Here is a 27,131-nt window from a genome sequence, read left to right as displayed (position 1 = left end):
TAGCGTGAGTATGCCGGTACCTAAAATGTCAAATTCGAAAATTTTTGAATTTCGACAATCTATGGAAACTTTGTTCGATGCAGATTGTATGAATAACCATTTGTTGTTCTCTATGGATTTCCAAATATCTAAATGACCGTAAATAAATTGGTATTCACAATTTTTGGGTGTTTCACTTATCACTTTCGTCATAAATTCACTTTCACAAATGGGTTTCATTCCTGAGGAGTAAATGTTTGTTATATCACAAATATAGTTTCCAGGGACAATATTCTTACAAATATCTAGATCATTTAAGGTACAATAATGTGTTTTGTCTTTTGTCATTGCTATGTATTTAGAGCTGGGTAATATGAGACTAAAAGTATTGGGCTTATCTAGATTATGTGGCGTTGGTAGAGCAACACTGTGAAATAAAACATATTCAGGGATAGAGACTAAAGGTATCTGTAATATAAAAAATATCTTATTGTTAGTATAGTGATAAATTAGCCTAGATACATTTACAATAACATTAATGGAACTTATATCTAATTTTACAGGTAATTTCAGATCGCTAGGCAAATACTGATGGTTATCGACGAGCTCTTTAAATAATTGTTGCGGGGTAATTACTGATGGATGCAGAATATTTCGGTCGCCAAATAGAACTGCATTTGTTAAATCTTCCAGTTGGAATGATAAGGTTAAGATTGAGGTTTCTAAATTATTAAGAATTTGATACATATTAAAATGTAACAACATTTGATTTGTTGCATTAGTGACGTTTGCTAGTTTTATTGAGAGTTTGTCGATAGCCTTATTTAAATTGATTTCATTGACCCTTATTTTGTTTACTGTATCATTATATGATGAGATTGTTGATGTAGTTAATAAAATATTGTTTTTCATCAGTGAAGCCAATTTAATTTGATTTTCATGTAGAGAAGTAATGGCATCATTAAACCGGAGACCGTCGGTTTCATCTAAATTTCCGAATATTTGTTTTATTATTGTTCCTGCTCCACCTATCAAAGCTCGTTTTGATCTTTTCTCTAATAAATGTGAAATGGACGAAAATTCCTTATACATATCTGAATATCGCGCAACCAAAGGACTTATCATATTATGACAGCTTATTTCGACTTGAGCCAATCCAGTCTTTTTACATAAATCTTGAGCTATGGTCAGGGCTGAGTTTATGTTTTCAATATGTGAGTTGAAATGGGATAAGTCAAACGGCATTATGACGTTTAGTTGTCCGCTGTTGATTTTCAGGTAACCAAGATAGTCGAAATAAAGTCCGGGGCTTGAATCTATCTGTTGTATGTAATAGTCTTGTTGGTTTCGAGCCTGACATGGTATTCTGTAAATTATAATATATATATATACTTAATGTAATGGGTGTATACTAGTAATTATTTTAAACATAAAACATTATTCTAATAAACCTAGAGGCTAACTTGTGTTTCTTATTCCTAACGGTATGATTAGGTAAAGGTGAATATCGTATCTAATAAAAAGAAACAAAAACAAATTATAATAGTGAGTATATGATTAATTTTAAATAATGCAACTATGTAATCCTTACACTACGGGTCAAGTTCGACATTTGCCGGTTTCACTTGATCTACATGGTGTGTAACATGACGCCGGTTGATGAGTAATGTGAGAGTGTTATTTCCGTTTACTTTAACTATTTTGTAAGGGCCCTTCCACACCGGGGAGAGTGCCCGTCTGAGTCTAAGGTGATTTTTCAAGTAGACGTATTGACCACTTTTATATTGGACCGGACGAGTGTGAGAGTCGTAGTAGGTTTTAGATGACTCTTTTGAACTCCTTATAAATTCTAACGCTTTATCACGTGAGTGCTTGAGGCGATTTTGTAGCATGCGGACATAGTCTGGGTATGTAGCTCCTGGGGCGTCATTATAAATTGAGTTAGGGATGAATGGCTTACAGCCAAACATTAACTCATATGGTGAATAATGCGTCGTGGAGTGTACGGATGTGTTGTACGCGAGCATGGCTGTATAAACGTATCGGGGCCAATTTGTCTGTTCGTTATTTATGTATGATTTTAGGTATTCTTTTAAGGTCGAGTGACTTCGTTCAAGAGCACCTTGAGTCTGAGGGTGGTAAGGTGAAGACCATAAATTTTTTATTTTAAGGAACTCACATGTCTTTTTGAATAGGTCTGACGTGAAATTGGTACCCTGATCAGTGAGAATCATCTTGGGTATACCAAATATAGATATGAAGTGTAACAAGCATTCGCTTGTTTCTTCGGCTGTGGTACTCCGCATGGGATATGCAGAAGAGAACTTCGTGAGGTCATCTTGGACAGTAAGGATATACTTTAACCTTGCAGTTCCAGCCTCAGGCAGTGGACCTACGACATCGAGAGATATGCGTTGGAATGGAGCAGTTGAAGTGCTTGTGATCTGCATTGGGGCTCTATTTATTTTCCTTAAAGCTTTATTTTCCTGACATGATTTACATTGCTTGACATATGTTTCGATGTCACTACGCATACCTTTCCAATAGTACGTTTCTTTAATCCTATTGAGCATACGGACGGATCCCAAATGACCTGCCGCGGGGATGTCGTGGTTTTCATACATAATTTTCTTTATTTCGGATGGGGAAGGATATATAATATTATTATGATAGATAACTATTTTTATGTTTGTTTCATGGAATAAATAACTCAACATATTATAGATTTTAATAAAAGAATGTTTTTCAAATGGGTTTTTCAAATCAGAAATGCTAATTTCGGAGATATTTTCAATTACTAGTAATTCGTTTCTAATATGTTTAAATGTTTCATAGATTTCAGGATATGTAGCATTATCAAAGTGATGAACTCTGGTGAATAAGAGGTAATAAATTTTGTTGCCGTTATTTATTTTTATAAATTTGAATAATTCCTTTTCACTGCTAGTAATAGTATCGGAATTTTCTGAGTTGCCTAGGATTTCTGGGATGTACGGGTTTGATTCATCCAAGTCAATTGAAGTGGGGATTAGGATTATTTTTGATGGGCTTTTCAACAAACTTTCATTGCGTTCTTCGATACAGGTGTCGAAGGTCTTATCCTTATTTGATATTGATTTTAGGAAGGTTGAGTAATCGTCAATTGGCACATCCGGGGATGTACTAGTGGATGGTATAGGATCATGTACCTGGACTTCAGGTGTACTTTGTTCTATTAAACAGTCGGGTAGATCGTCTAAGTTTAATTGGGGTAAGTCAGCTGATTCTTGTTGAGGTAAGTCAGTTAAGTTTTGAAGAGGTAAGTCAAGTAGTTCGTGTTCAATTTCATCCCTTAAGGTGTCAGGAATATTGGAAGGTGGATTTAATAAATCTTCCTCAGGATTAAATGAGGGTGGAGAGATGAGTAGGTCCATTAAATCTCTATCGAGATTTTGTGATCTTTGTTCGGCGTTCGGGTTAGTTGTTGTGGGGTTTGTCGATTGAATTGGATTCACAGGAAAACGAGAGAGAGCGTCTGTATTGGAATTGGTTCTGCCTTTTTTATACTGAATATCGTACTCGAATTCTTCGAGTTTTAGTCGCCAACGGATGAGTCTAGATCCCGGATCTTTACAATTAAATAGCCATTGTAGTGGTTTATGGTCGGTTAAAATTTTGAAACGATGACCATACAGATACGGTCTAAAGACTTTTGTGCCAAAAATTATGGCTAGACACTCCTTCTCGGTGACACTATAATTACACTCTGCTTTATTAAGTGTACGAGATGCATAGGCAATTGGACGGTCCTGTCCTACGTTACCTTGGGATAGGATAGCAGAGATAGCAAAGTTTGAGGCGTCGCAAGTTAAAAGAAATGGCTCTGTGAAATCCGGGTAAGCTAGTATCGGTGCAGTAATCAATTTGTTTTTGAGTGACTCAAAAGCCAATTGCTGTTCATTATTCCAGCTGAAAGAAGTGTCCTTTTTTAGGAGAGAAGTTAGTGGTTTGGCCAATTTAGCGAAATCGGGAATGAACCTTCGGTAATACGATACTAACCCAAGAAAGGATTTTATATCCTTGGGGGATTTTGGAGTTGGGAATTCGGAGACTGATCTAGTCTTTTCGGGATTCGGTTTAACGCCTTCTTCACTAATGATGTGCCCCAAATAGGCAACTTCTTTACGGAGAAACTCACATTTTTCAGGTTGTAATTTTAAATTGAAATTTCGGAGTCTATCAAAAACAGATGTAAGGTTTTTTATATGTGAAGCTAGATCATAAGAGTAGATAACTATATCATCCAGGTATACGAAGCATCTAGTACCTTGGAGACCAGAGAGACAATTATTCATCAATTTTTGGAAAGTTGAAGGCGCATTTTTAAGGCCGAATGGCATCCTAGTAAATTGAAAATGGCCCTGAGGCACTGAAAAGGCTGTTTTGGGTGCGTCATCTGGGGAAATGAGGATCTGATGAAAGCCCGAAGCCAAGTCGAGAGTAGTAAAGTACTTACTTTTCCCTAACTGGTCCAGGATTTCTGAAATTTAGGGAATTGGATATGTTTCCCCAATTGTAATGTCGTTTAGTTTCCTATAATCAATTACAATTCTCCATTTGCGTTGCCCCTGGGAATCGGCCTTTTTAGGTACGATCCAGATCGGTGAGCTCCAGGGTGATGATGATGGTTTTATAATATTTTGGTTAAGCATTTTATCAATTTGGGTTTCGACTTCCTTCTTATGACATTCAGGGAACCTATATGATTTTGTGTGAACTGGAACATCGGAGCTCGTTTTGATTCGATGATTAAGTGCAGTAGTATAAGTGAGCTGATCATTGGGTAGATGGAATATGTCGGAGTACTGTGAGCAGAGTTCAATTAGAGCTTGGGATTCCTCATGATTTAAATGACCAGTCCTTAAAGAGTTTATTACTTCTGTAGTTCGGTCAACGAGCTCGGTGAAGGTACTGTTAATTTGCAAGGCTGAGGGATATAGGGGTTCAAGATTAAGTTTCAAGTTTGGATTAATGGTTATAGGGGATTCCGATATGTTTGCGACCGTTACGTTAACACGTTTGTTATCTTTGACTCTTACTATGCAGTTGGATAGAAGTAGGTTATGGGAAAGATGTTGATCCAGGATTAGGCCTTCTTTAAGGTCAGTGTTTTGAATTGAACACTCGATCACAGTCTCTGTACGAGGTGGAATTACATAGTATGGATCATAAAAATGAAGTGGTATTTTAAAATTACCTATTTTCAAAATGTCTGTGTCATAGTCGATGTTACAGCTGAATGATGTAAGGAGGTCGGTACCTATAATGCCATCATATGGTAAATTTATATTTGATATGACATGAAACCTATGACAAATCGTTTTCTTTTCGGCCAGCTGTAATTTTAGACCAAAATGGCCAAGTGTTGGTGTAGTTTCCTCACCTGGATCAATTCCTTTAATATTAATCGATTCCCGTTTTAGATGTTGTTTATATAATATACTGGACTGTTTTATTAGTGATATAGCTGATCCTGAGTCAACTAAGAGCGTAAGGGGAACATGTGAAACTTGCGTGTTTAAAAGAACGTGTGGTAACAACCTTTTAGTTGTGTCTATATTTACTTCGTAAATATTTTGATTGTGAGTGTTTCCTTGATTTGGGCTAGACATGAAATTGGAGACATCGTCGGTTTGGGGCTGGCTACCCTGTTGGTTGATGTTGGTTTTAGGGTGAATAGTACTGTCAATTTGGGGCTGGTTACCCTGTCGGTTAGTACATGGTAAGATAGTAGTAACACTGTCAGTTTGGGGCTGGTTACCCTGTCGGTTAGTGTTGGATTTAAGGTGAGTAGTACTGTCAGTTTGGGGCTGGCTACCCTGTCGGTTAGTACATGGTAAGATGGTAGTAACACTGTCAGTTTGGGGCTGGTTACCCTGTCGGTTAGTGTTGGATTTAAGGTGAGTAGTACTGTCAGTTTGGGGCTGGCTACCCTGTCGGTTAGTACATGGTAAGATGGTAGTAACACTGTCAGTTTGGGGCTGGTTACCCTGTCGGTTAGTGTTGGATTTAAGGTGAATAGTACTGTCGGTTTGGGGCTGGCTACCCTGTCGGTTAGTACGTGGTAGGAATTTGTGAATTTTGAGTGTTGTGTCGATTTTGGAAGATCTCCGGCCCGGACGGCACAAGCGCGGGCCAGGCCTTAGTTTAAATCCTGACCTTGACCGGGTTGAGCATCATCAACCTCGTCTTGGCCATAGGCTTCACTAGATGTGTTTTGAAGGAAATTGACACGTGGGGGTGGTCTGAGAGGCCCTTGTTTCTGAAAGGTATTTTGTTGGTTACGGAAACGATTGTTATAGTCGCGTTTCCGACACATTGATATATCGTGACCCGGTATTTTACAGTATCGGCAAATGATACTTGATGATGGGATTGTTGATCCCCGAAAATTAGAAGTTGAAGGCTGTGAATTGTTGTTTGGATTTGGTGACCTTTGTGGTTGCCGATACTGATTCAAAGGTTTTGGTTTGTGCTCATTATTAGGATTTCTGTTGAAAATACTTTGTTGAATTCTCTCTTCAGATATCGCGAGGTTTATGGCCTCGTTAAGATTCTTAGGCGACCTGCATCTCACAATGTTCGAGACCCGTGGTTGAAGGCCCATAAGGAAATGGTGGAGGGCAAGATCCTCCATAGCGGCTGTACGACCAGGTAACTCTTTAGCTTTAGTGTTAGACAAGGAAATTTCGGTTAATAATTGTGAGAGGCAAGTTTCCACTCGAAGCGAATACTGGCTAACGTTTTCCTGTGGGTTCTGCCTACTTTCTTGTAAGTCCGTAAGAAGATGTGAATAATGTTTGCGTTCACAAAACTGGGTTTTAAGAAATTCTCTGAGTTGATCCCAGGATGTGAATTCCTTTATAGAGCAAGCAATTTCTGCCTTTCCATGCAACTGGCTAAGAATATATTTAAAAAGAACTGGTCTTTGTGAGTCGGAAGCTAGCTCATATGCGTTATTAGAATTAATTATAAATGAATTGACTGATTCTCGGCTGCCGTCGTAAGGTTTAATAAATTTAAATAGGGTATTTAGGTCTAATTCAGCCATGACTGTTGCTGCGAGAGTGGCTCTAGTGATTCTTGGCGAATGTATTGGTGATTTAGTTAGATCGGTGGAGGCCTCGTCCACTTCGGGGATGTTAATATTTAATTTAGTATCTTCAACCTTGGAGACTTTGGGCATATTACGTCACGCGACACGTCGCAGGTGTAATGATGCTTGACATAAAATATATAAGATCTTGTAAAATAATTAACAAACTAATTGATTATAATAATTTTAACAAATAGTCTGGAGGGACCCTAATAAACAGCTCTAGACAAAACAATGACAAAAGACTTACGATAAGGCGGCTAATACGGCGAATGCCTCGAGCATTGATGCGATAAGACGTGATTCCCGAAATGCTGACTCTTCAGTCCTTCACGACGATTGTGTTGCAAGTTGCACGATGAACGACACTGCACGATCACAGGTTCACGATTTTGTGGATAGAGACTTTTTGATTTATTGGATTGTATATGATTTAAGATTACTGGAGATTTTGATTACACAATGAATAACACTTTTCACAATCACAGGTTCACGGTTTTATGAATAGCGATTTTTGATTTATTGGGTTTAAGATCACTGGGGATTTTTGATTACACGATGAATAACACTTTTCACGATCACAGATTCACACTTTTATGAGTAATGATTTTTATTGGTTTATGAATAATTTAAGGTCACTGGGGATTTCCGTATCCCACCGCTGCCACCAAAAATGTTATGGGTCTCTTTTGAGTTCGCTTTTTAAAAAAAACATTTATTTAACACAAAGAAATATAATATATTATAAGGAATATGAAGACTTGATTATACAATAATAATTTTAGAGACCCTTGGGCAGAACCGTAACTTATGAGAAGCGAGCACGAACTGGCTGCCCGCGCGCAGCTAGGGCTTATATAACTGATTCAATAATGCTGGTTGAGATGGAATAGCAATTAAGTCAGCATTAATACCTACATAACTGGGGTATAACAGCGCGCTGTAACACAAAAGTAACAGGATAAGTTGGTTCCTAAAATTTTCTGACTTTCTTTTTTTGCTTCTTCGTCCATTATTAGGACAGGCAAAGGGTTCAAGCCCATACAGCCGTATTCATTATTTTATAATTAATAGTCAAAGCCATCTTTGCAAGATTTATACAATATCGTTCTTTCTATAAACGTAGAGCAGGAGGAATAAATAATTTTAAGGATTTTTGCTTTGTTACGCCAAAGAAGTATAACTTCTTACGTGTATACATAAGTACACACACACTTTTTTTGTTAAGAGCGCACGGGTCACCTGATGTTGAGCCAGAGGAATCACTTGGTTCTATGCTGCAGGCTACAAAATTGTATGGATAGACCCCGTGCTTAGCCTTTTTAACATGGGGTTCACAGGTTGGTAAGCCGATACCCTAACCCTTTATCTTATACTACGTATTAAGTGAACAATTTTCAACCTTAAATGGAATTTCTTTCAACTTCTTATTGGCTCAAGTACCCAACAGAAAGTAGTTTAAAATACAAACATTATAATACATTATGTTATTTAATTTTATACAATACCTACAATATAACAAATTCAGTTTCAACATTTTAGAAATTTAATATGATGAACGAATGACAATGACACGGCACCTCTTTTAGTCGTTCAATTTGTCATCGTTCTGCAAGGCACGAGAAATATTGGGATATTAATTTTCAACAATAATTTATAGCATAATTATATTATAATTACATGAATTTTAATAATTTTGTGATCCTTTGATGGTATTAAAAAATAATTGGAAAGAAATTACAGCAATCGAAATATAAAGATTGATATCTTACTTAATTTCACCGGTTCAGTTAAGCGACGACTTATGAATGGAACCGGAGGGTAAAGCCTCAAACTTTCCTTTATACAACATTCCAAATATTGCATCTTCGATAAATCCTCCATAGTGGGTCTTCTTGAGGAATCACCATAAATACTCTCCAGTTCATCAAATATTCTGTCCTGTAATATTGCAGTTGGAGTAAATATTAGTCAACATTATTAATCTATACATTGGCACATAAACACCAATTGCATTAATAACTTTGTAATCTCACATATTTTGTAGAATATTACAATTTTATTTATGCAGTTGGTGTATATACCAACTTTTTCCTTAATTTGTACACTAAAACCTAATTTTAGTCTAAATTTGGTGCTTCTACGTCTGCTAGACACCAGTCTACGACGAGGACGCCACGAGCAGTAGTAGCTAGTAATATAACTCATAGTTCTGAAAAAAAAAATGCATAAAAAGGCATTTATTTTCTCATAATTGATTCCTTTAGAATTCTTTTTGATTTGACTACCGCTTCGGAAGGAGAAGAAGCGGCGCAAGAAACTCTCCCAGCATTCTTTTTTTGCGCTTTTCAATAAATATACAATATTGTACAGTCATTTCTATCGCTATAAAATAATCACAATCTAGTCCCAGGCTGTCCGATCATTTAGATATTCAGCAGTGGAGTAATAGGATTTACGACAGAGCCATTTTTTTATAAAACATTTAAATTTATTTATAGATAATGCCTGAACAGTGGCTGGGACTTTATTATAGAAGCGTATACATGTACCCTTAAAGCTATTATTATATATAGCTTTATGTTATTCATGTAGCATTCCGTTGCAGCCTTCGTGGATTCCTTTGGAGATGGCGAGCGGTGACGGTCAATTACGTCATAGTGAAATCTACTTTTGTTGGTAATTAAAAGTTTTTTTTATATAATTCTTAAAAATTATTTCCCATATTTTTTATTTAATTCGTAATGATACATTACGTCAATATAAATACTATTTCAATACACACACACACATACACATGCACACATAATATTTTTGGTAATAAGTAATTTATTATTTTATATATCTAGAGGTTCTGGTGATTAAATTTGATTAAGTTTCCTAAGTTTTTTATTATCAAAGTGAGGCTACGGGCATATGCCATTACACGTTACTGCAGAAATTGCATATTATAGGATTTCATACTTCCGAAAATCATCGTACTGTTTTACAACTTCATTTATGGTCCAAGATTTATACAGTTTAATTTTCAAAGCCCGGCCAAAAATGTAATAATAATAGAAGTTAAGAATAAGAATTAAAAAAATATTTAAGGGATTAAGAACAGCTTCGGTATCTTATTAGGCAATGATTTTACTTTTATTTATGTTCAAATCTGGCTTGCTTAAATAACATATCATCCAAGTACGTGGATCATACGCTGCCTAGATGATATCTTAAATGATGTAGATAGCCGATTTCACTGGTTATAAAGGAGTTATCTTTATTGGTGACCGCGGATTGCATGATTCATCTCGAGAGTTGCGATGACGTACATATGGGCGCAAATCGCCATCTACCGTCAATTGTTTGCAACTATTGAAATTTATGTTTTAGTTTATCGTTAAAATGAATATATTATTATAGATATATCTGAAATATATGAGATTTAAATACAAATTGCTATTTGTAAACATAAAACTGTTATTTATTAAGGTCTAACTAATTAAATAGACACTGTTTTGAATGTGTAAATGTTCAAATTAATTTGTATTAGAATTAATATCATATTATAAATACGGTTCATATCTATACTAGCAGTTGTGCTTTCAATAAACTGAGAAATTCTTAGTGTTGTATTTCTTCATGATGGACCCTGATCAAGGAAACCCTGGCATAACGCCGACATACACATGTCGGATACTCTGTTCCAGCTCTTTGATTAGAGGATATCATCTGGCACACTAGACAATAAAACATAATTAAAAACCGTGATTAAAAATATACTGTCGATATTTCGCGTTTGTCAAAGAAATAGTAAATTTTTTGTAATGGGACACATTAAGAGGAATCAAATCAAATCAAAATCACTTATTCATGTAGGTCACAGAAATGACACTTATGAATGTCAAAAACAAAGTTTCTTATTGATTCTACTGGCTACTTCGTAAAGCGTTGAGCTAATGAGAAGAAGTAGCAAGAAACTCATTGCCACTCTTTAAAATCATGATTTACACAACTCACAACATACAACAACAAAACACATTCACATTATATTATAATATATATTGTTTGGTTAAGTGCCAGTTAATTTCAACTGTGGAGATCGAACTTGCTAGGGTGCCATCTATCGCTACTGTACATCAACCCTAAGTTGAAACCGGTAGCAAACGGTGGCGCTAGTCGCGACAATCGCGTGACGTATGTGTGGGCGCAACTCATAAGTCTACACAAGCTCTCTTCCGTTTCGACCGCCGTACGAGAAGGTGCCGTCCGAGACGTTTTGGGCCGCCCCTCGAGCCTCGAACCACGTGGGTTCCTGTAGTGTCGGTGGATGCTGTGTGGCAAGGAGCAGTAAAGGTAGGTGGTGCATGCATTGTTCCTTTTTTCACGGTTGCTTTATTGCGCCTACCAAATAATATACAGTCCATTCTTAATATCGAACATATATATATATATATATATATATATATATATATGTTCGATATATATATATCACTGTTGATTAAGTTAAGTAAGCCATGAAATAATATAATGCGTACCTGTACATCCGAATGCTCCGCTAACATCAAGAAACAAAATGTCAATCCTGCAGAAGTTGTATCATGACCCTGAAACATGTTAAATTATAATGTAATAATCAAATTTTCAATTAGCGCTTAAGGTACAACAGCCTTAAGTGGTTAACTCGACTCCTAGCTTTAAACATTATATGGATCTTGTATAAGAATAGAAATTGCTACGTATTAATGTATGGATAACCTAATACATATTCGCCATATGAATTTTTTAATAATCTATATATATAAAAATAAATTGCTGTTCGTTAGTCTCGCTAAAACTCGAGAACCGCTGGACCGATTTGGCTAATTTTGGTCTTGAATTATTTGTGGAAGTCCAGAGAAGGTTTAAAAGGTAAATAAATAGGAAAATGCTGCTAAATTAAATAAAAACAGTTTTTTTTTTGATGTGTCCATACATAATTTCTATGAGAGAATTTATTGACGCACGGTTTGACAGTTCTGCTGTGTAACAATTTCATTACGACAGCAGGGTGCATATTTTACGAAGTAATTTTTGATGTTATGATATATTATTGACAAATTCATATATAAACATTATTTTATTTATTATAATTTACAGAACAACGTCTGTCGGGTCAGCTAATAACTACTAAATTATAGCTTGGGTCCTATCGATGTAAAATATTTAAAAGGTAAATTTATAAATGTATTTTGAAGGTGAGTTTTGATTGTGCTAGATTATAATAGCTTGGGGACTTGCAAGTTTTTTTATTGCTAAGCTATAAGTATCTTCTCGTCCAAAATACCACAGTGTCTGAAGATTGAAGGTTTTTAACCAGCGTGTGTTGCCAGTGATGACATACGGAACGCAGACGTGGTCGCTAACTACAGGCCTTATGAGGAAGCTCATTGTTGCTCAGCGGGCAATGGAGAGGGCTATGCTCGGAGTTTCTCTACGAGATCGAATAAAAGATAAGGAGACCTGTAGGAGAACTATAGTCACCCACATAGCTCGACGAACAGATGGTCGTTGGGGCAGTAAGGTCCTCGAATGGCGACCACGTATCGGAAGGTGAAGTGTTGGTAGGCCCCCCACAACATGGACCGACGATCTGGTTGAGATCACCGGAATAGGTTGGATGAGGGCAGCGCAGGACCAATCGTCATGACGATTTTTGGGAGAGGCCTTTCTCCAGCAGTGGACGTCTTCCGGCTGAAATGATGATGATCAAGCTATAAGATTTGCGAGATCCCACAACTATTCCGGAAAACAATTTAATGTTGTAAATAGCTTAAACATTCAAATATTCTTGCAAAAATTAAATATCTATGCTTAAAATTGATTATGTGATTGTTTTTACTTCAAACATGAACGTATCCACTTCTTCGTGTATGCCTCCCTCATCTATTAGACCTTCTTTTTCAGCAGCAATTAGTAAGTCCAACATAGCAGCTCGTTTCTTTTTGTACATAAATTTATCATTATCGCCTGCATCTGCGTGATCAGATTCAATCTCTTTATTTTGTATATGTATTCTTCTGCGTGATATAACATTATATGTAAATTTATGCATAGTAGATATATATTCATCGTGTTTAAGTTTTAATTTAGTTGTATTGAAAATAAAGTTAGAGTGATAAAATACGTTTGTAAATCTTTTATACAAAATATGTGCTAGACCGGTTATTGCTTTCTTGTACTCATATCCAGATGAACTGTTGTCTAATCTAGTCCCCATTGCAGTTTCTGAAAGTAAAATATTGCTTATAAATCGTATTTTTAAAGCTGCTTAACACATTGGTATGTCTGAAGTTAATACTTTGAGCAAGCCTACACACACTTGAGAAGAAATTAAAGGATTGTGTATGAGGTTAACCACATCGCAATGGGTTAAATAGGTTGCTTCAACCCAGGACGTTTTCACACAAAATAGGTGCACACTGTGGGTGTTGTGTTGCGAAGAATAGCCCGTGATAGGTATTCACTATGATACCTAAACATAAATAAAAAATGAGTGCCATAACCCTACTCTTTGACAACAATTCCCTTAATGCACTGTTTCTTAATTTAATTTACTTGGCGACCCCATTACAGCTTGACAAATTCTGGCAACCCCCTGGTCATTCAGATAAATAATTTATAATTTAATTTTAAAAGACTACCATAATTATTTTATGCACAAGTTGTGGACGTGTTTTGGATTAAAAGAAAAAAAATATCCTCGCAAGAGAAATTCTGAAGTAATTAGTACCATTCGCTACTTCATACCTGTTTGAACTAACATTCTCTTTAATGGCGGACATTAGAACTAAAAACAGAAATAGACATCAAATGGGACTATTCTTCTCATTTCTGGTGTGATGCACCCTTGTTTCAGCTTAAATCATTTGATCATTTTTAATGCAGAGGTACTTCTTTGTAAAAGGATCAGTTGACACTGGGACGTAGAGATGTAGAGACGTTGAATCATTGTGCATCCTTTACCGTATTTAATTAAACCAAATCAAATCAAAATATTTTATTGCAAGTCACATTATTATAAAAGGGTGGTTTAAGGTGGACATTAGATAGCTAGAAAATATGTGACACCCTGCAAGGGTACAGCAATGTTTTATATAAAATACAGAATATAATACAACTATAATTATTAGTATAACTATTTATTACTATATTATTTAAGAATATTATCACTAATTCTCACACTAATAAATATTCTAACTAACATTTCGTATAGTTAAAAAATCGGGTAAATTATTAAAGCATTTGCTAACTAAAAAAATTTTAAAATCTCATTTAAAAAAAGAAGGCTTCTTTTTATTTTTAGTTTCCCTATATTAATATTTCACAAGATAAATCTAGAGTGTGCATATGCATTATAATCAGCAAGAGCCGATCTGATGTCTATTATGCGTTTTAGTTGGTTAAGAGCATAAGTAAACGAAGACATTTTCCTTTTTACGGCTATGATATGGCTTCCATGTCAAGTGTGAGTCTAAATCAATTCCTAGTAGTGTAGCCGTGTAAACTGATTCAAGTTGTGAATTTTTGTAAGAATATATTTAAGGTGTTTTTTGGTAACGTTAAAAAGTTATAATTTTATAACGGGGAGTATTCTCAAAAGCTGTTTGATCTGAACTATGCCGCCAAATTCCATCAACGAACCACACCCCAGAAACAAAGGGTATCATGGTCTCCATCAGGATATGTGGCGTTATCTACAGTGCGGTTTTAATGGAACATTGGTTGGTAATGGTTCGTCATGCTCACTGAATGATATTGCTTGCGGCGGCGACGTGTGCCAGGTCGTCTCCTTCCCTCAAATATATGCGAGGGGAACGATGGCTGGTCCATGTCTCAACTCGTGAACGGGTGCTGCTTGTGGTGCTAGGTCGACCTCTTATAGTTGATAAATCATTGTATTTGTAAGATGCAATTACTAATTGTGACAGTAATCACGACCATCATGTTCACAAAGCATCCTTACACAAACAATAAATTCAAGCACTAAATTTTGATACTATAGTTAATACTTTACTATTTTTTATGGAATAGTTTATATTATTTAAGCACGACTCATATACACTGGCCTTCAAAAGTAAGTATCACACTTTAAAAATTGGGATAACGTTTTAAGTTCACAAGATATACTTTAGAAATAAAAAGGACTCCAAAGAGAATTTAATTTTGTACATAAAAACTTTATAGTCGGTAACCTTCTTTTAAGAATTGGCTGAAAAAAAACTTCAAAAACAAAACCATGCCTTTTTCAAAGTGGTCGTTTCCGAATTACAATTTTACCATTTATATTTTTCTTTCTGTTTTTAATTTTTTTCAAGATCGATGGGTCTTGTTTTAAAAATTTATGCTAAAAAGCACATAACATTTATTTATCATGCCTCTATCAGTTGAAGAATGTGCTAGGATCATGGCTTTTCTGGAACTAGGCATCAGTATGCGTCGCACTGCAAGAATGGTGGGTGTGACGGTACGAACGGTCCAGAAGATAAAGCGAAGGTACGAAGAGACTGGACACCATCTGAGGAGACCTTGTAATGGCAGACCCAGGTGTACCAGTGCCCGAGAAGATCGTTATATTATTTCCACTGTGTTAAGAAATCGTCACCAAAATGCAGTTAAAGTCCAGCAACAGCTACTTCAGACCCGGAGGGACTACATTAGTGACAGTACAGTGAGAAGAAGACTTGCTGAAGCAAATTTGAAACCCCGAAGACCAGCGAGTGGCCCAAAACTCGAGAGACAGCATCGAGTAGCGAGACTGCGATACGCCCGTGAACACATGCAGTGGGATGAAGAAGAATGGTCAAGAATTTTGTTTGCAGATGAGTCTCGATTCTCCCTTTACATTTCTGATGGAAGGCGAAGTGTTTACAGGCGACCTGGTGAGCGATAACTTCAAGCCTGCATCTCAGAAAGAGTCCAATACGGTGGAGGCAGTGTACATGTATGGGCTGGCATATCTTCAGAAGGTCGCACAGAGCTAGTAGCCATAGAAAATGGCACCCTCACTGGGCAAAGATATGCTCAAGAGATTCTCAATGAGTATGCAGGGCCGTATTTAGCAAATATGGGTGATGGATCGATGCTGATGCATGATAGTGCCCCACACACGGCTCATATCGTACAAGAGTATATTCAGGAGGTCGGTATCAGCGTGATGGCTTGGCCATCAAGAAGTCCTGATCTCAACCCGATTGAACACGCCTGGGATGAGCTTGGGAGGCTACTCAGAAATCGCAGACCACCACCTACTACCCTCAGGGTACTAAAGCAGGCCCTGGTAGAAGAATGGGAGAATATTCCCCAACATCGGCTCCGAAACCCAGTGTTCAGTATGTCAAACCGGCTCGAAGCTGTAATCAGAGCTCGAGGAGGCAATACCAGTTATTAAAAATTAAATAACATGTAATACATTTTAGTTGAATTTTTTTACACTAAAATAAAAATGTCTATTTTAAATGTTTTATCTTTTTTAAGTTAAAAATGTTACTAATGTATAATTTTAGTTTCTAAGAATTAAAGCCTATAAAATTTGTAACAAAACGTTTTTAATCTTAAATCTCTACCTTCTATAGTTAAGAAAAAAAATTAATTTGAAAAGTGTGATACTTACTTTTGCAGGCCAGTGTATTTAATGCAACACCTTACAAACGAATTTGTTATGTATATAACAGCCATTGTAAAATACTCTATTTGATTGAAAAGAGCGGCCTTTGAGTTTCTTGTATGTTCTTCCCAAGAGCTCAACTATTTACGAACATATGGTAAATTCAGTAATTTAAAAGAAATACTTGTAGTGACTATTCAAAAGCGCTTAGTTTGAGCCTAATTGAACTATTTGACTTTGGTCTTGTCTTTGACATTCTTTCTCCTACCAACGTGGGATTTCCTGGCGCGGTATGTTTTGGACGATTCAACATAGACTGCATTCAAACAAGCCCGTATGCTTACAATCTTTCACGCTTCGGTGATTCCCCTTGTGTTGCAAGAGAGTATGGGTGGCTCTCCTTCCATAAAAAGGAACATACATACATTGCGTAGTAATGAATTTTTTATTATGAAAATAAGGGACGAGACTAGCAGGATTACAATGCAGTGCCGCTCAGGATTCTTAAATATCCAAGAATTCTAAGCGGCACTACAACTGCACTCGTCACCTTGAGACATAAGACGTTAAGTCTCATTTACACAGTAATTTCAGTAGCTACGGCGCCCTTCAGACCGAAACACAGTAATGTTTACACATTACTGCTTCACGGCAGAAATAGGCGCCGCTGTGGTACCCATAATCTAGGCGGCAACCTGTGCAAAAGAGCCTCCCACTGGTAATATGTTGCAATCATTGATAAGCAAAAGAAATATCCTCACCAATAGATCACCAAAGTTTATGGGTTTTAAATCCCAGCATGCAGCTCCGTACATAATTTCTGTAAAGGCTTTTTTAGGAAGGCAGACTAACCGCTAGCCCATCTCCCTTCGATTCAACCGCTACCACCCATAAAGACAAGACTATTTTAGATTTACCACAGATAGCATTGAGCGTACAATCCGATATAAAAGGAACTATATCTATTATCTTTCCTTCAGTTTTGTCCAAAGCATCGAGGAAAGTTTCGCTGTTTTCAACCAATATGGGAAAAAATTTAAATAGAATATTAAAATGGAATGCTGGAGTCAAAATTTTTCGTCGAGTATGCCATTTTGTTCCTGAAAAAAATTATTCATTACAGATTTTATTTTATTTGCTTATAATCCTTCTAAGAAACTTATATTACATAGAAATCTTAACACAAAAATAGCAAATTGAGAAATCTTTTCATAATTAATATTCTATGAGTTTTATATCTAGCGTATTTCAAAGATAAATATATTTTTCAGTTCGTCGTAGTTCGTTCAGCTGATGGTAATTGATACGTCCTGCCCATTAAAATGCAGCGCCGTTCAAGGTTATTGAAAAACCCAAAAATTCTGAGTGGCACTACAACTGCACTCGTCACCTTGAGACATAAGATGTCAAGTCTCATTTGCCCAGTAATTTCACTAGCTACGGGGCTGACCGAAACACAATAATGCTTACACATTACTGCTTCACGGCAGAAATAGGCGCCGTTGTGGCACCCATAATCTAGCCGGCATCCGCTGCAAAGGAGCTGAATAAGGAAATAAATATTGTCAAAGGTAAAAATCATACCTCTTACCTTTACTTAAGAGCAGCCCACTCTTTAGCCATGGTTTCAATAAGATATAAGTCAAGCTTTTTTCGTAATATTTCATACTCGCTAATATTGTCTGTAATTCAATTTATAATTTAATTTAAGAATTATAGTTATACCCTGTTTTCCAATTACAGGGTATAATGGGACTCAGTAATATGGTGATCTGTAGGTTTGCAAGGTTCTCTTCAGATGTTAAGATTAAAAGATTCCTTAAAATGTATTTAAATGAAACCACTTAAAATACTTGTAAAGAGACTTACTATGAAATGCTATTCAATGAATGTTAAGTGTTACCAGTACATGAGAAGGTTCAATTTTTGTTAATATCGGAACAGTATGAAAACAAATTGTTATTATTATAAAAATCCTATTGCATATAAATACAATAGTCGTAGCAAAGAAATGTATATGCTGTCTGTACCTTGAACGTAGAATTATGATGGTGAACGAGCTAGAAGGTTTCTTGTACCAAAACTGTTAAACAGTATATGTTCTTAAACTTTTATCATCGCGGAACTTCAACATTCTAATTATTATGACGGGTACTCAGCAGTACGAATGCAATTAAAAAACCCGGAAGTATGGAAGTCGTCAGTAGTGTGTGTCGTGAATTAGGGAATCAACCGAACTAGGCGCCAAGTGGACAGATTGATGTACTATTAGTGTCAAGTGTCAATATGTCAAGTGTTTCTCGCCGCCAGCGCAGTTCCGCCGTGACCACGATTCATGCAATTGAATCGAAATATCGGCATCAAATATATAAAATACGAGTATACAGGGTGTCTCAAAGTTATGGGACATGAAGGGAAAGTACCTTAAATATCGAAGATAGGCTATTTTACTGAAACAAGACTTTATGTTATTTTTAAAAGTTAGTAATTCTGCATTCAAAGATTTTGTAAAAATTACTTGCCTCGTCTGGGAATCGAACCTACTTAAATGTAAAAAAAAACACCCCTACTTTTATGATGCCAATCGAAAGAATGGCCAAAAACTAATTTAAGGTACTTTCCCTTCATGTCCCATAACTTTGGGACACCTTGTATATCGTGAGTAACCGTCATAATAATTACAATGTTAAACAGCATGCCCGAAATGCATATCCGAAATGAGCCCAATACCAAAAGAGAGTATAAAAGGAACATTCTAGCTCATTTCCTAAAAATTTGAAAGGAAAGCCGGAGGTAATCTATATAACTTATATCTATATAACTTGGGAGCTGTTTCTCTGATAAAAAAGTGCAATGCAGTTTTGTGGAGGTCTATATTTTTATTGTACTGTAATTGGAGTTGATAAATAAGGGCTTTTTATTATTATTATTAATCTTTTAAGGGCCTACTGCACCTCGTTCTACACCTGCAGCCTGTGGACTGACTATACGCAAAGATCGTAGAGTGCCTTCGGGTGTAGTACAACAATGCTTTCAGGATGCTGTAGAAGCTCCCTCGCTATTGCAGCGCCTCAGCGATGTTTGCCGAAGCCCGTGTTGACTGTTTCTATGCAATAATGCGAATGAGAGGCAGGTCACTGGTGCAACAACAGCATGCTGGCTACACTGGCAGATCAGCTCGATTGTGTTTATATAGGGTACATTCCGATATGCACTGCGAGCACTGCACACTGCTATCATTGTAGAAAAATTCGTTCCGTTATGGACTGCCAGTATACTGCCGCAGTACCCTAGGGTATTTCCCTGGGGAAATATATGACGTCATAAATCGCCGCCATATTCTACTGTGAGCAGTGGCGTTTTCGAGGTAAGGTACTCGCAGTACTTTGATCACGTGATCAGTCAAAATCACTCGAGTGCCTAAAGTCTTAATTAAAATATTTTTAATTTGACAGTACTCCAACAATTTTTTTTTAATGAACTAGAATCATTTGAATGCTGCGTCAAAAAATACGGCTGACAGTATACGGGATTGCGTTCCGTTTTAATTAGTAACCAGTATAACTGGCTATAAAGGAACGGTTTCACAGTATACGAAATTGACGTCACACTGTACAGTGGTCGCAGTGCATATCGGAACATACCATACATTTATAGGAATATGGTGCTTTTGTTATTCATTATAATGTAAAATTCAATTATTTTAATTAATTAATTAATTTATTTATTTATTTATTGAAAAGACCAACAGCATAAATATTACAAATTAGTCTTAAAAATTAGTGTACATATAATAGCCAATTACAGGTCTCTCTATATAAACAAAAATCAACTAATGAGTTTACAACTTAAATTACTTTAACTTATAAACAAAAAAATCGACTTAAATGAATTTCAACTTAATTTACTTTAACATAATAATATGTATAGTTTTAACATTAAAAGAATAATATTATGCGTATTCGAATGCGAATTCAATATATATATATATATATCTATTATTATATTATGTTATAATCGGTTATAGTGTTTATTTTATGTTTGGATGTGTATGTGTGCGTGTAGTTTGTGTTTGTGTATATGTGCGTGTGTTAATGTACCTATTTGTTCGTTTTATATTGTTCCAGTAACATTTTTTGTATCTAGTGTATTCATTAATATTTTAATAATTTCTGTTTTGAAGCTATTTTTACTGTGATTATGAATGTCGACATTCGAAAAAACTTCGTTGTAATGCTTACAAATTCTGTTAATGGGAGAATTTTTACCATAATTCGTAGTGTAAAATGGTAATGAAAAAAGAGGCGTATTTCTCGTTCGTTTTAGTGGTACATTGAAGTTAATACTAGCAAGTAATGTTGGGGAGTCCAGAAGATTAGTTATTATATTAAATAAGAACATTGTATCTAATAACGTTTGTCTGTCTACTAGTGAAATTATATTATGATGCATGCAGCCATCTTTGTAGTTGGAAAAAATTTTATGACGAAAGTTAAGGTGCCTTATGAATTTAGCTTGAATCTTTTCAAGTTTTTCAATATATGTTATATAATGGGGCGACCAGATACAACTTGCGTACTCTAAGACACTACGCACGTATGCATAGTAAACAGATTGAATACATGCAAGGTCATTAAAAGGTTTGCAGGTACGTATCACAAAACCTAAGCTCTTGAACGCTTTATTCGCAACGTAATCAATATGCTCAGACATAGTTAGCTTGCTGTCAAAAATAACACCTAAATCCCTAACAATACCTACTTTATTAATAGGAATTCCATTTAGCGAGTATGTAAATTGTATCTTATTTACCATACGACTAAACGATATCTGTTGACATTTAGGTGCATTAACTGAAATAAAATTGTTTTTATAATACTCAGATAGATTATTAAGAGTAATTTGTAGTTCAATGCAGCAATATTTTTTTATCATCTGCGTATAAAAGATGGTAGAAAAGCAATGGTCCCAGGTGAGATCCTTGTGGAATACCTGATGGAATTTTCACAAAATCCGATCTATACCCACCTACTATCACTGCCTGAGATCGATTAGACAGGTATGTTTTAATCCATCTTAACAGATCATATACCTAGACTTTCTAATTTGGCTAGCAAGATGATGTGGTCTACGCGATCGAAGGCTTTTTCGAAATCAGTGTAAACCACATCAACTTGACCACCATTTTCCATATTTTTAAGGACAAACTGTATAAATTCAGCTAAGTTCGTCAGGGTTGACTTATGTTTAAGAAAACCGTGCTGTGAATGACTTACTCCATTCATAACTGTGAGATAAATTTGATCGTAGACAAGTTTTTCAAATATTTTACTAAATGTATTAAGCATTGAGATAGGTCTATAATTATCAATTTTGGATTTTGAATTTTTTTTATGAATAGGTATGACATTAGCCTCTTTCCATTTAGATGGAAATATGCCCTCTGATCTGTCATAAATATATTTGAGAGGTTTAACTAACGCTCTGGCACAATTATGAATAAAGATAGGAGGAATATTATCGAGTCCGCTGGATTTATTAATATTAATCGTTTTGAGTAATCGTAATAATTTATTTTTACAGACGCCAGCCTTACCAATTGCATATGCGTCATTACATTTGGGTAATTGAAGACTGTCAAGGTTATAGTTTGAGGCGGGTTCGACAAAAACACTTTTAAAAAAAGTATTAAAACCATTACATATATCCGGGCCGTTGTTAAAGACTTGGGTGTTCAATTATAATGTCTTCGGGTAATTAGATTTTCGTCTCATGAGTTTATTAATAATTTGTGTACTTATAATTATATCTGACTGTATTACGACATTTGAGTGGACCATAGTAGCCAAATAAAGAATTCAATTATTATATTATTATAGATATAACAACTAAGAAATATAAAATAGCATTTTATAAATATTATTCTCAAATTTAAAATTATTTTAGAATAATATCTGATGTTTTGGTATAGTTATTATTATTATAATTATTTTAGCGAAATATATTTTGAGCTAATGTAATTAGCTAACTAAATTAAGTTTCATTTTCAAATGAATGAATAAATTAATCAGTGCAGCACAATGCTGAATTGAGCTGATGCTTAATAGGAAAATGAATTAGTTTTAAAAAGCACCAATAAAGGGCGCTAAGTTCAGTGTTGAAAAAGAAATATTCATGAATATTTTATAAAGTTGTATACAATAAACAAGTGGTTGAAAACTATTAACGGTTATTTTAAGTAATTAGGATTTTTAATTATTTTACGCTTTTTTATGTTCTGAGTAATTTTTATAAATTTATTTTTAATAACAATATTACTATGTAACGATGACGAATAAAATTGTTATCAATGCCAAGTCAAAGAAAGAACACTTCTTATTTTTAATTTAATACCACTTTACGCGCGTTAATTTTTACCACGCATTAAGTTTTTACCACTGAGTTCCATTGCACGCCACGTTCACGCGAAAGCAGTACTTTTGGGAATGCGCGATTGTGCGAAGCGTTGCTGTAGTCGAAAATGAAATGAAATTGAAATTTTATTTGCAAATAACTTAACTATAATAAATAAATAACTTAATTTAATTGTACTTAAGATGTTAACCTGAAACAGTTAGCTTACTGCTAATATTAAAAAAGCAAGATTTAGATGATGCAATGTTTATTAGGACATTAGGTGTTTTAATGTTGGCAATAAGCTGTTTTAGAATCTAAACAATATGTTATGTTTTTAAAGTGATAACCCTCACTTCTAGGATTAATACACAAATAAAATTTGAAAAACACCGCCGGAGGTCGTGGGTTCGAATCCCGCATCGTTCGTAAGTTTTGTTTTCCAAATTTTATTTGTGTTTTAGAATCTTTGATAGAGGATTTAAGGCATGGGTATACACAAATTTCATGTCAGAAAAGCATATAATTAACATTGAGCTGTGCATCATAATGCCGCATAATGGCGCTTTAGTGTTGTGATTGCAGAACTACCATAATCTACATAATATTATGTAATTATACCCAACAACTTGTTTATTGAATTGTCTATACACAGGAGTATATTATTATTAACGAAATGGAATAAAATTTCAGAACTCTTCATCTGATATTTACATATTTGTGCTTTAGAAGGTACTAAAGGATCATTAAAAGATAGTTTTATATAGATTAACATTTTATTAAGTAACGTGTAATACTAATTAGTTTACATATATAATCACACCTTTTTCGCAAAGGGAAACCACTACACCACTTCTTTCCACTTGCTACGATCCTTACATCCTTGTTTCGCTTCGTCCACTTTCATTATTACCTTCATACATGCTCTTCGATTTAGGGTACTCTTGACCTGGCCTTTTTTCAAGACATCTCTGATTTGGTCTCGAAACGTCCGCCTAGGTCTACCCCTTCCTTCCCACACTTTCATTCACACTAGCCTTATACACTTTTTTCGTCAATCGTTCTTCATTCATTCTCTCGACATGGCCAAACCATCTCAGCATATTACCTTTCTCAATTTTTGTCACTACATTTACTTTCAGACCACGTTTCCTTATCTCACTATTTCTTATCCTGTCACTCAGTTTAACTCGTAACATACTTCTTACGTTAGTATAGTTCGTATACGAAATTAGTATATGAACGTAAAATAAAAAGCTGAGTTTATTGCGCCCGTTCTTCTCAGTTCTGAGGCATATTATATTTTAGAATGTTGTAGATTTAGTGTGGTAGATTAAGACGTGTAATAAGTGATTATTATTTTTGTTATAAAATCAATGAATTTGAATGTGAAGTTTAAGTTATGAAAAAAAAATTAGCTGGTTAACAGTTGTTTTCATAAAACAACTTGCTATAAAATACTCAAAGTATAAGGTAAAATACTTGCTTAAATGCAAATACTCCGCCAAAAAATTATCATTGGCACGAAGCAGTCTCGTCTGTACCATTTTTTCCTTGAATACCTACGTGTATGTACGGTGCATATTGATAAGTTTCCACAGTGTATAATAATATATGTGACATTTTACTTCTGATCACAACATTATCCATTCATTGGGTCGGGAAATAAATTAACAAAATTTAAACTGTTTACCGTTTGTATTTTCAATGAGTGCAAAATACATAATAACACCCTAGATATGCTCAAATTACTTTAGTATCTTGGGTATTGACAATCAAAATATTATTTAGGTACATTAGTTTTTACTGTAATACTGGTTCTCGGGGGTATAAGAAAACGAATGTATAATCATTTTTAAAACCAAAGATAACCGCCGAATAAATATATGATTTCAATAACATGAATATTTGATTTGTTTGATTTTAATTTTATCTGTTTGATATTATTTATTTATTATTATGAAATTTAGTGTATGACTGAACTTAAGCCATTGTAAATCAATGTTATGAGTTCATTAAACGTTTTGATTTTGATTTTGAATACCATTTCTAAAGTTCTCAAGCAAGTAGAGCACGGATTCGGGATCATTTTTGTAATCCAAGATGGTCGCAGTGCACATTTATGATCTCATCAATATCGATATTGTTTCTAAGGTTCTGGTGATAGAGAATGGATTTGGGATTATTTTTGAAATCCATATTGACGGCCATGCAAATTACGATTAGGCAATATGGATATCATTTCCAAGGTTCTCAGGGTATCAGAGAACGAATTGGGGATAACTGTTTCCATTGCTTTTTATTTGGAATCGCCTTCTGCCATCTCATTAAATTCATTATTTTTTACCTTAGCGGCTGGAGTTCTTCCATCTCATTAAATTCATCATCATAAACCAAAAAGGCATGGTGAGTTCATTACCCATGTCCCTTCAACAAACACAGCAATATAAAAGTAGCCCACAATATCATTACTGCAAGCTATTTCTGCCGCATTAGTTCTAGTTGCGTTAGATATTCTAATTTTTAGTGTATTTTTATCATAATAATCTTTATTTTAAACTATATAAAAAAAAATTAAAGTAAAACAATCCAATGTTTTAACTAAAATATAGCATTGGCATATTTGTAGACTTGAAAAAAGCAATCGATACAGTTAGCCACAAAATTATTCTTGATAAATTAAATGATATTGGTATCACTGGCGTAGCTCACAAATTTTTTAAATCGTACTTGACGGATCGCCAACAAGTAGTCAAACTTGGCAAATATGAAAGCAGTCAGGAAACTGTACTTTATGGAGTTCCTCAAGGCTCAATAATAGGACCATTGTTATTTCTGATTTATATAAATAACATTAGTAAATTGCAGCTCAAAGGAACCCTATCATTATATGCAGATGACACTAGCCTTTTTTATTTTGGTCATAAAATTGAGCCAATCATACAAGACGCACAAGATGACCTAAACCTGCTCAATGTGTGGTTTCAGTGTAATTTACTGACGATAAACATATCAAAAACCCATTAAGTTATATTTGCCGCTAAAAATAAAAAGATTCCAAATCATTATCATTAAAAATCAATAACCAATTATTAAAAGAACAGATAGTGAAAAATATCTAGGCCTTTTATTAGACGATCATTTAACATGGAAACCTCACATTGATAAGGTAAAGTCTAAGCTGACATCCCTTACTGGAACACTGCGTAGTTATGGCACGTTGTCTCCCCCGAAATGTACGTTATATCATTTATAACTCTCACGTAAAACCGCATATTGATTATTTGGTTGAAATATGGGGTTCAGCTACCAGAACTAATATAAATTCAATCCAAACTGCACAAAATAAACTTATAAAAGTGTTATTTAAATATGATTTTCTGACACCAACGAGCAAAGTATATATAGAAACTAAAATAATGGACGTAACACAAACATATAAATATTACACATGTATTCTTATTCGAAAAATATTTACTAACGAAATACACACAGAATTAATGTTTAAAAAAAAGAAGTATTCCCAAGAAAAAAACTTAAGAAGTTGTAATGACTTAATGCTACGTCCACCAAGAACTAATTAAGGTAAAAGGAACTTAACTTACGAGGGAATTCAGATTTATAACACACTTCCAAATACTATAAAAGAAATTAAAAGTACGGCATTATTTAAAAAAAAAAAACTAAAAGAACATATTATTATAAACAACACTATTTTATATAATAATTATACTTCATTCTAAGTATTTTTCATCTTAACTTTGTTACGAATAAAATAAATAATATGATTTTTAAAAAAAATGCTCGAATGCACAATCACTCATATAAACATGTACTTATTTGTTTTAAGTTTTCCTCTTTGTATTATTGTTCAAACCGTAGGTATTATTTTAGTTTACTTCAACTGTTATCTTTATAAGTCGTTAGCCACATCCAGTCCTTCTTATTCCGGATAAATATAAAATATGTTGATGTTCTTTTGTTGAGAATTTTGTA

The 27,131-nt window shown here is 34.8% G+C and overlaps 1 protein-coding gene across 4 annotated transcripts in view; it reads right to left on the bottom strand.

Moving 5' to 3' along the window:
• LOC126976782 (cytochrome P450 4c3-like) overlaps window positions 1-27,131 on the bottom strand; it is a 36,711-nt gene that overhangs the window by 6,890 nt on the left and 2,690 nt on the right. Inside the window, exons 3-7 of one of the 4 annotated variants that reach the window (XM_050825371.1) lie at window positions 18,334-18,424; window positions 17,660-17,842; window positions 12,978-13,363; window positions 11,635-11,703; window positions 8,887-9,055 (exon numbers count right to left, since the gene is read on the bottom strand). In XM_050825371.1, the coding sequence (XP_050681328.1) occupies window positions 8,887-9,055; window positions 11,635-11,703; window positions 12,978-13,363; window positions 17,660-17,842; window positions 18,334-18,424 (898 nt within the window). Of the gene's footprint in view, window positions 1-8,886; window positions 9,056-11,634; window positions 11,713-12,977; window positions 13,669-17,659; window positions 17,843-18,333; window positions 18,425-27,131 lie in introns of those variants that run through there. The other 3 variants (XM_050825373.1, XM_050825372.1, XM_050825374.1) reach the window with 3 other exon arrangements.

Source organism: Leptidea sinapis, chromosome 42 (genome assembly GCF_905404315.1).
Source record: "Leptidea sinapis chromosome 42, ilLepSina1.1, whole genome shotgun sequence".
Taxonomy (NCBI): Eukaryota; Metazoa; Arthropoda; class Insecta; order Lepidoptera; family Pieridae; genus Leptidea; species Leptidea sinapis.
Note: the sequence above shows the minus strand (reverse complement) of the source record. Positions and strands in the feature narration are given on the sequence as shown.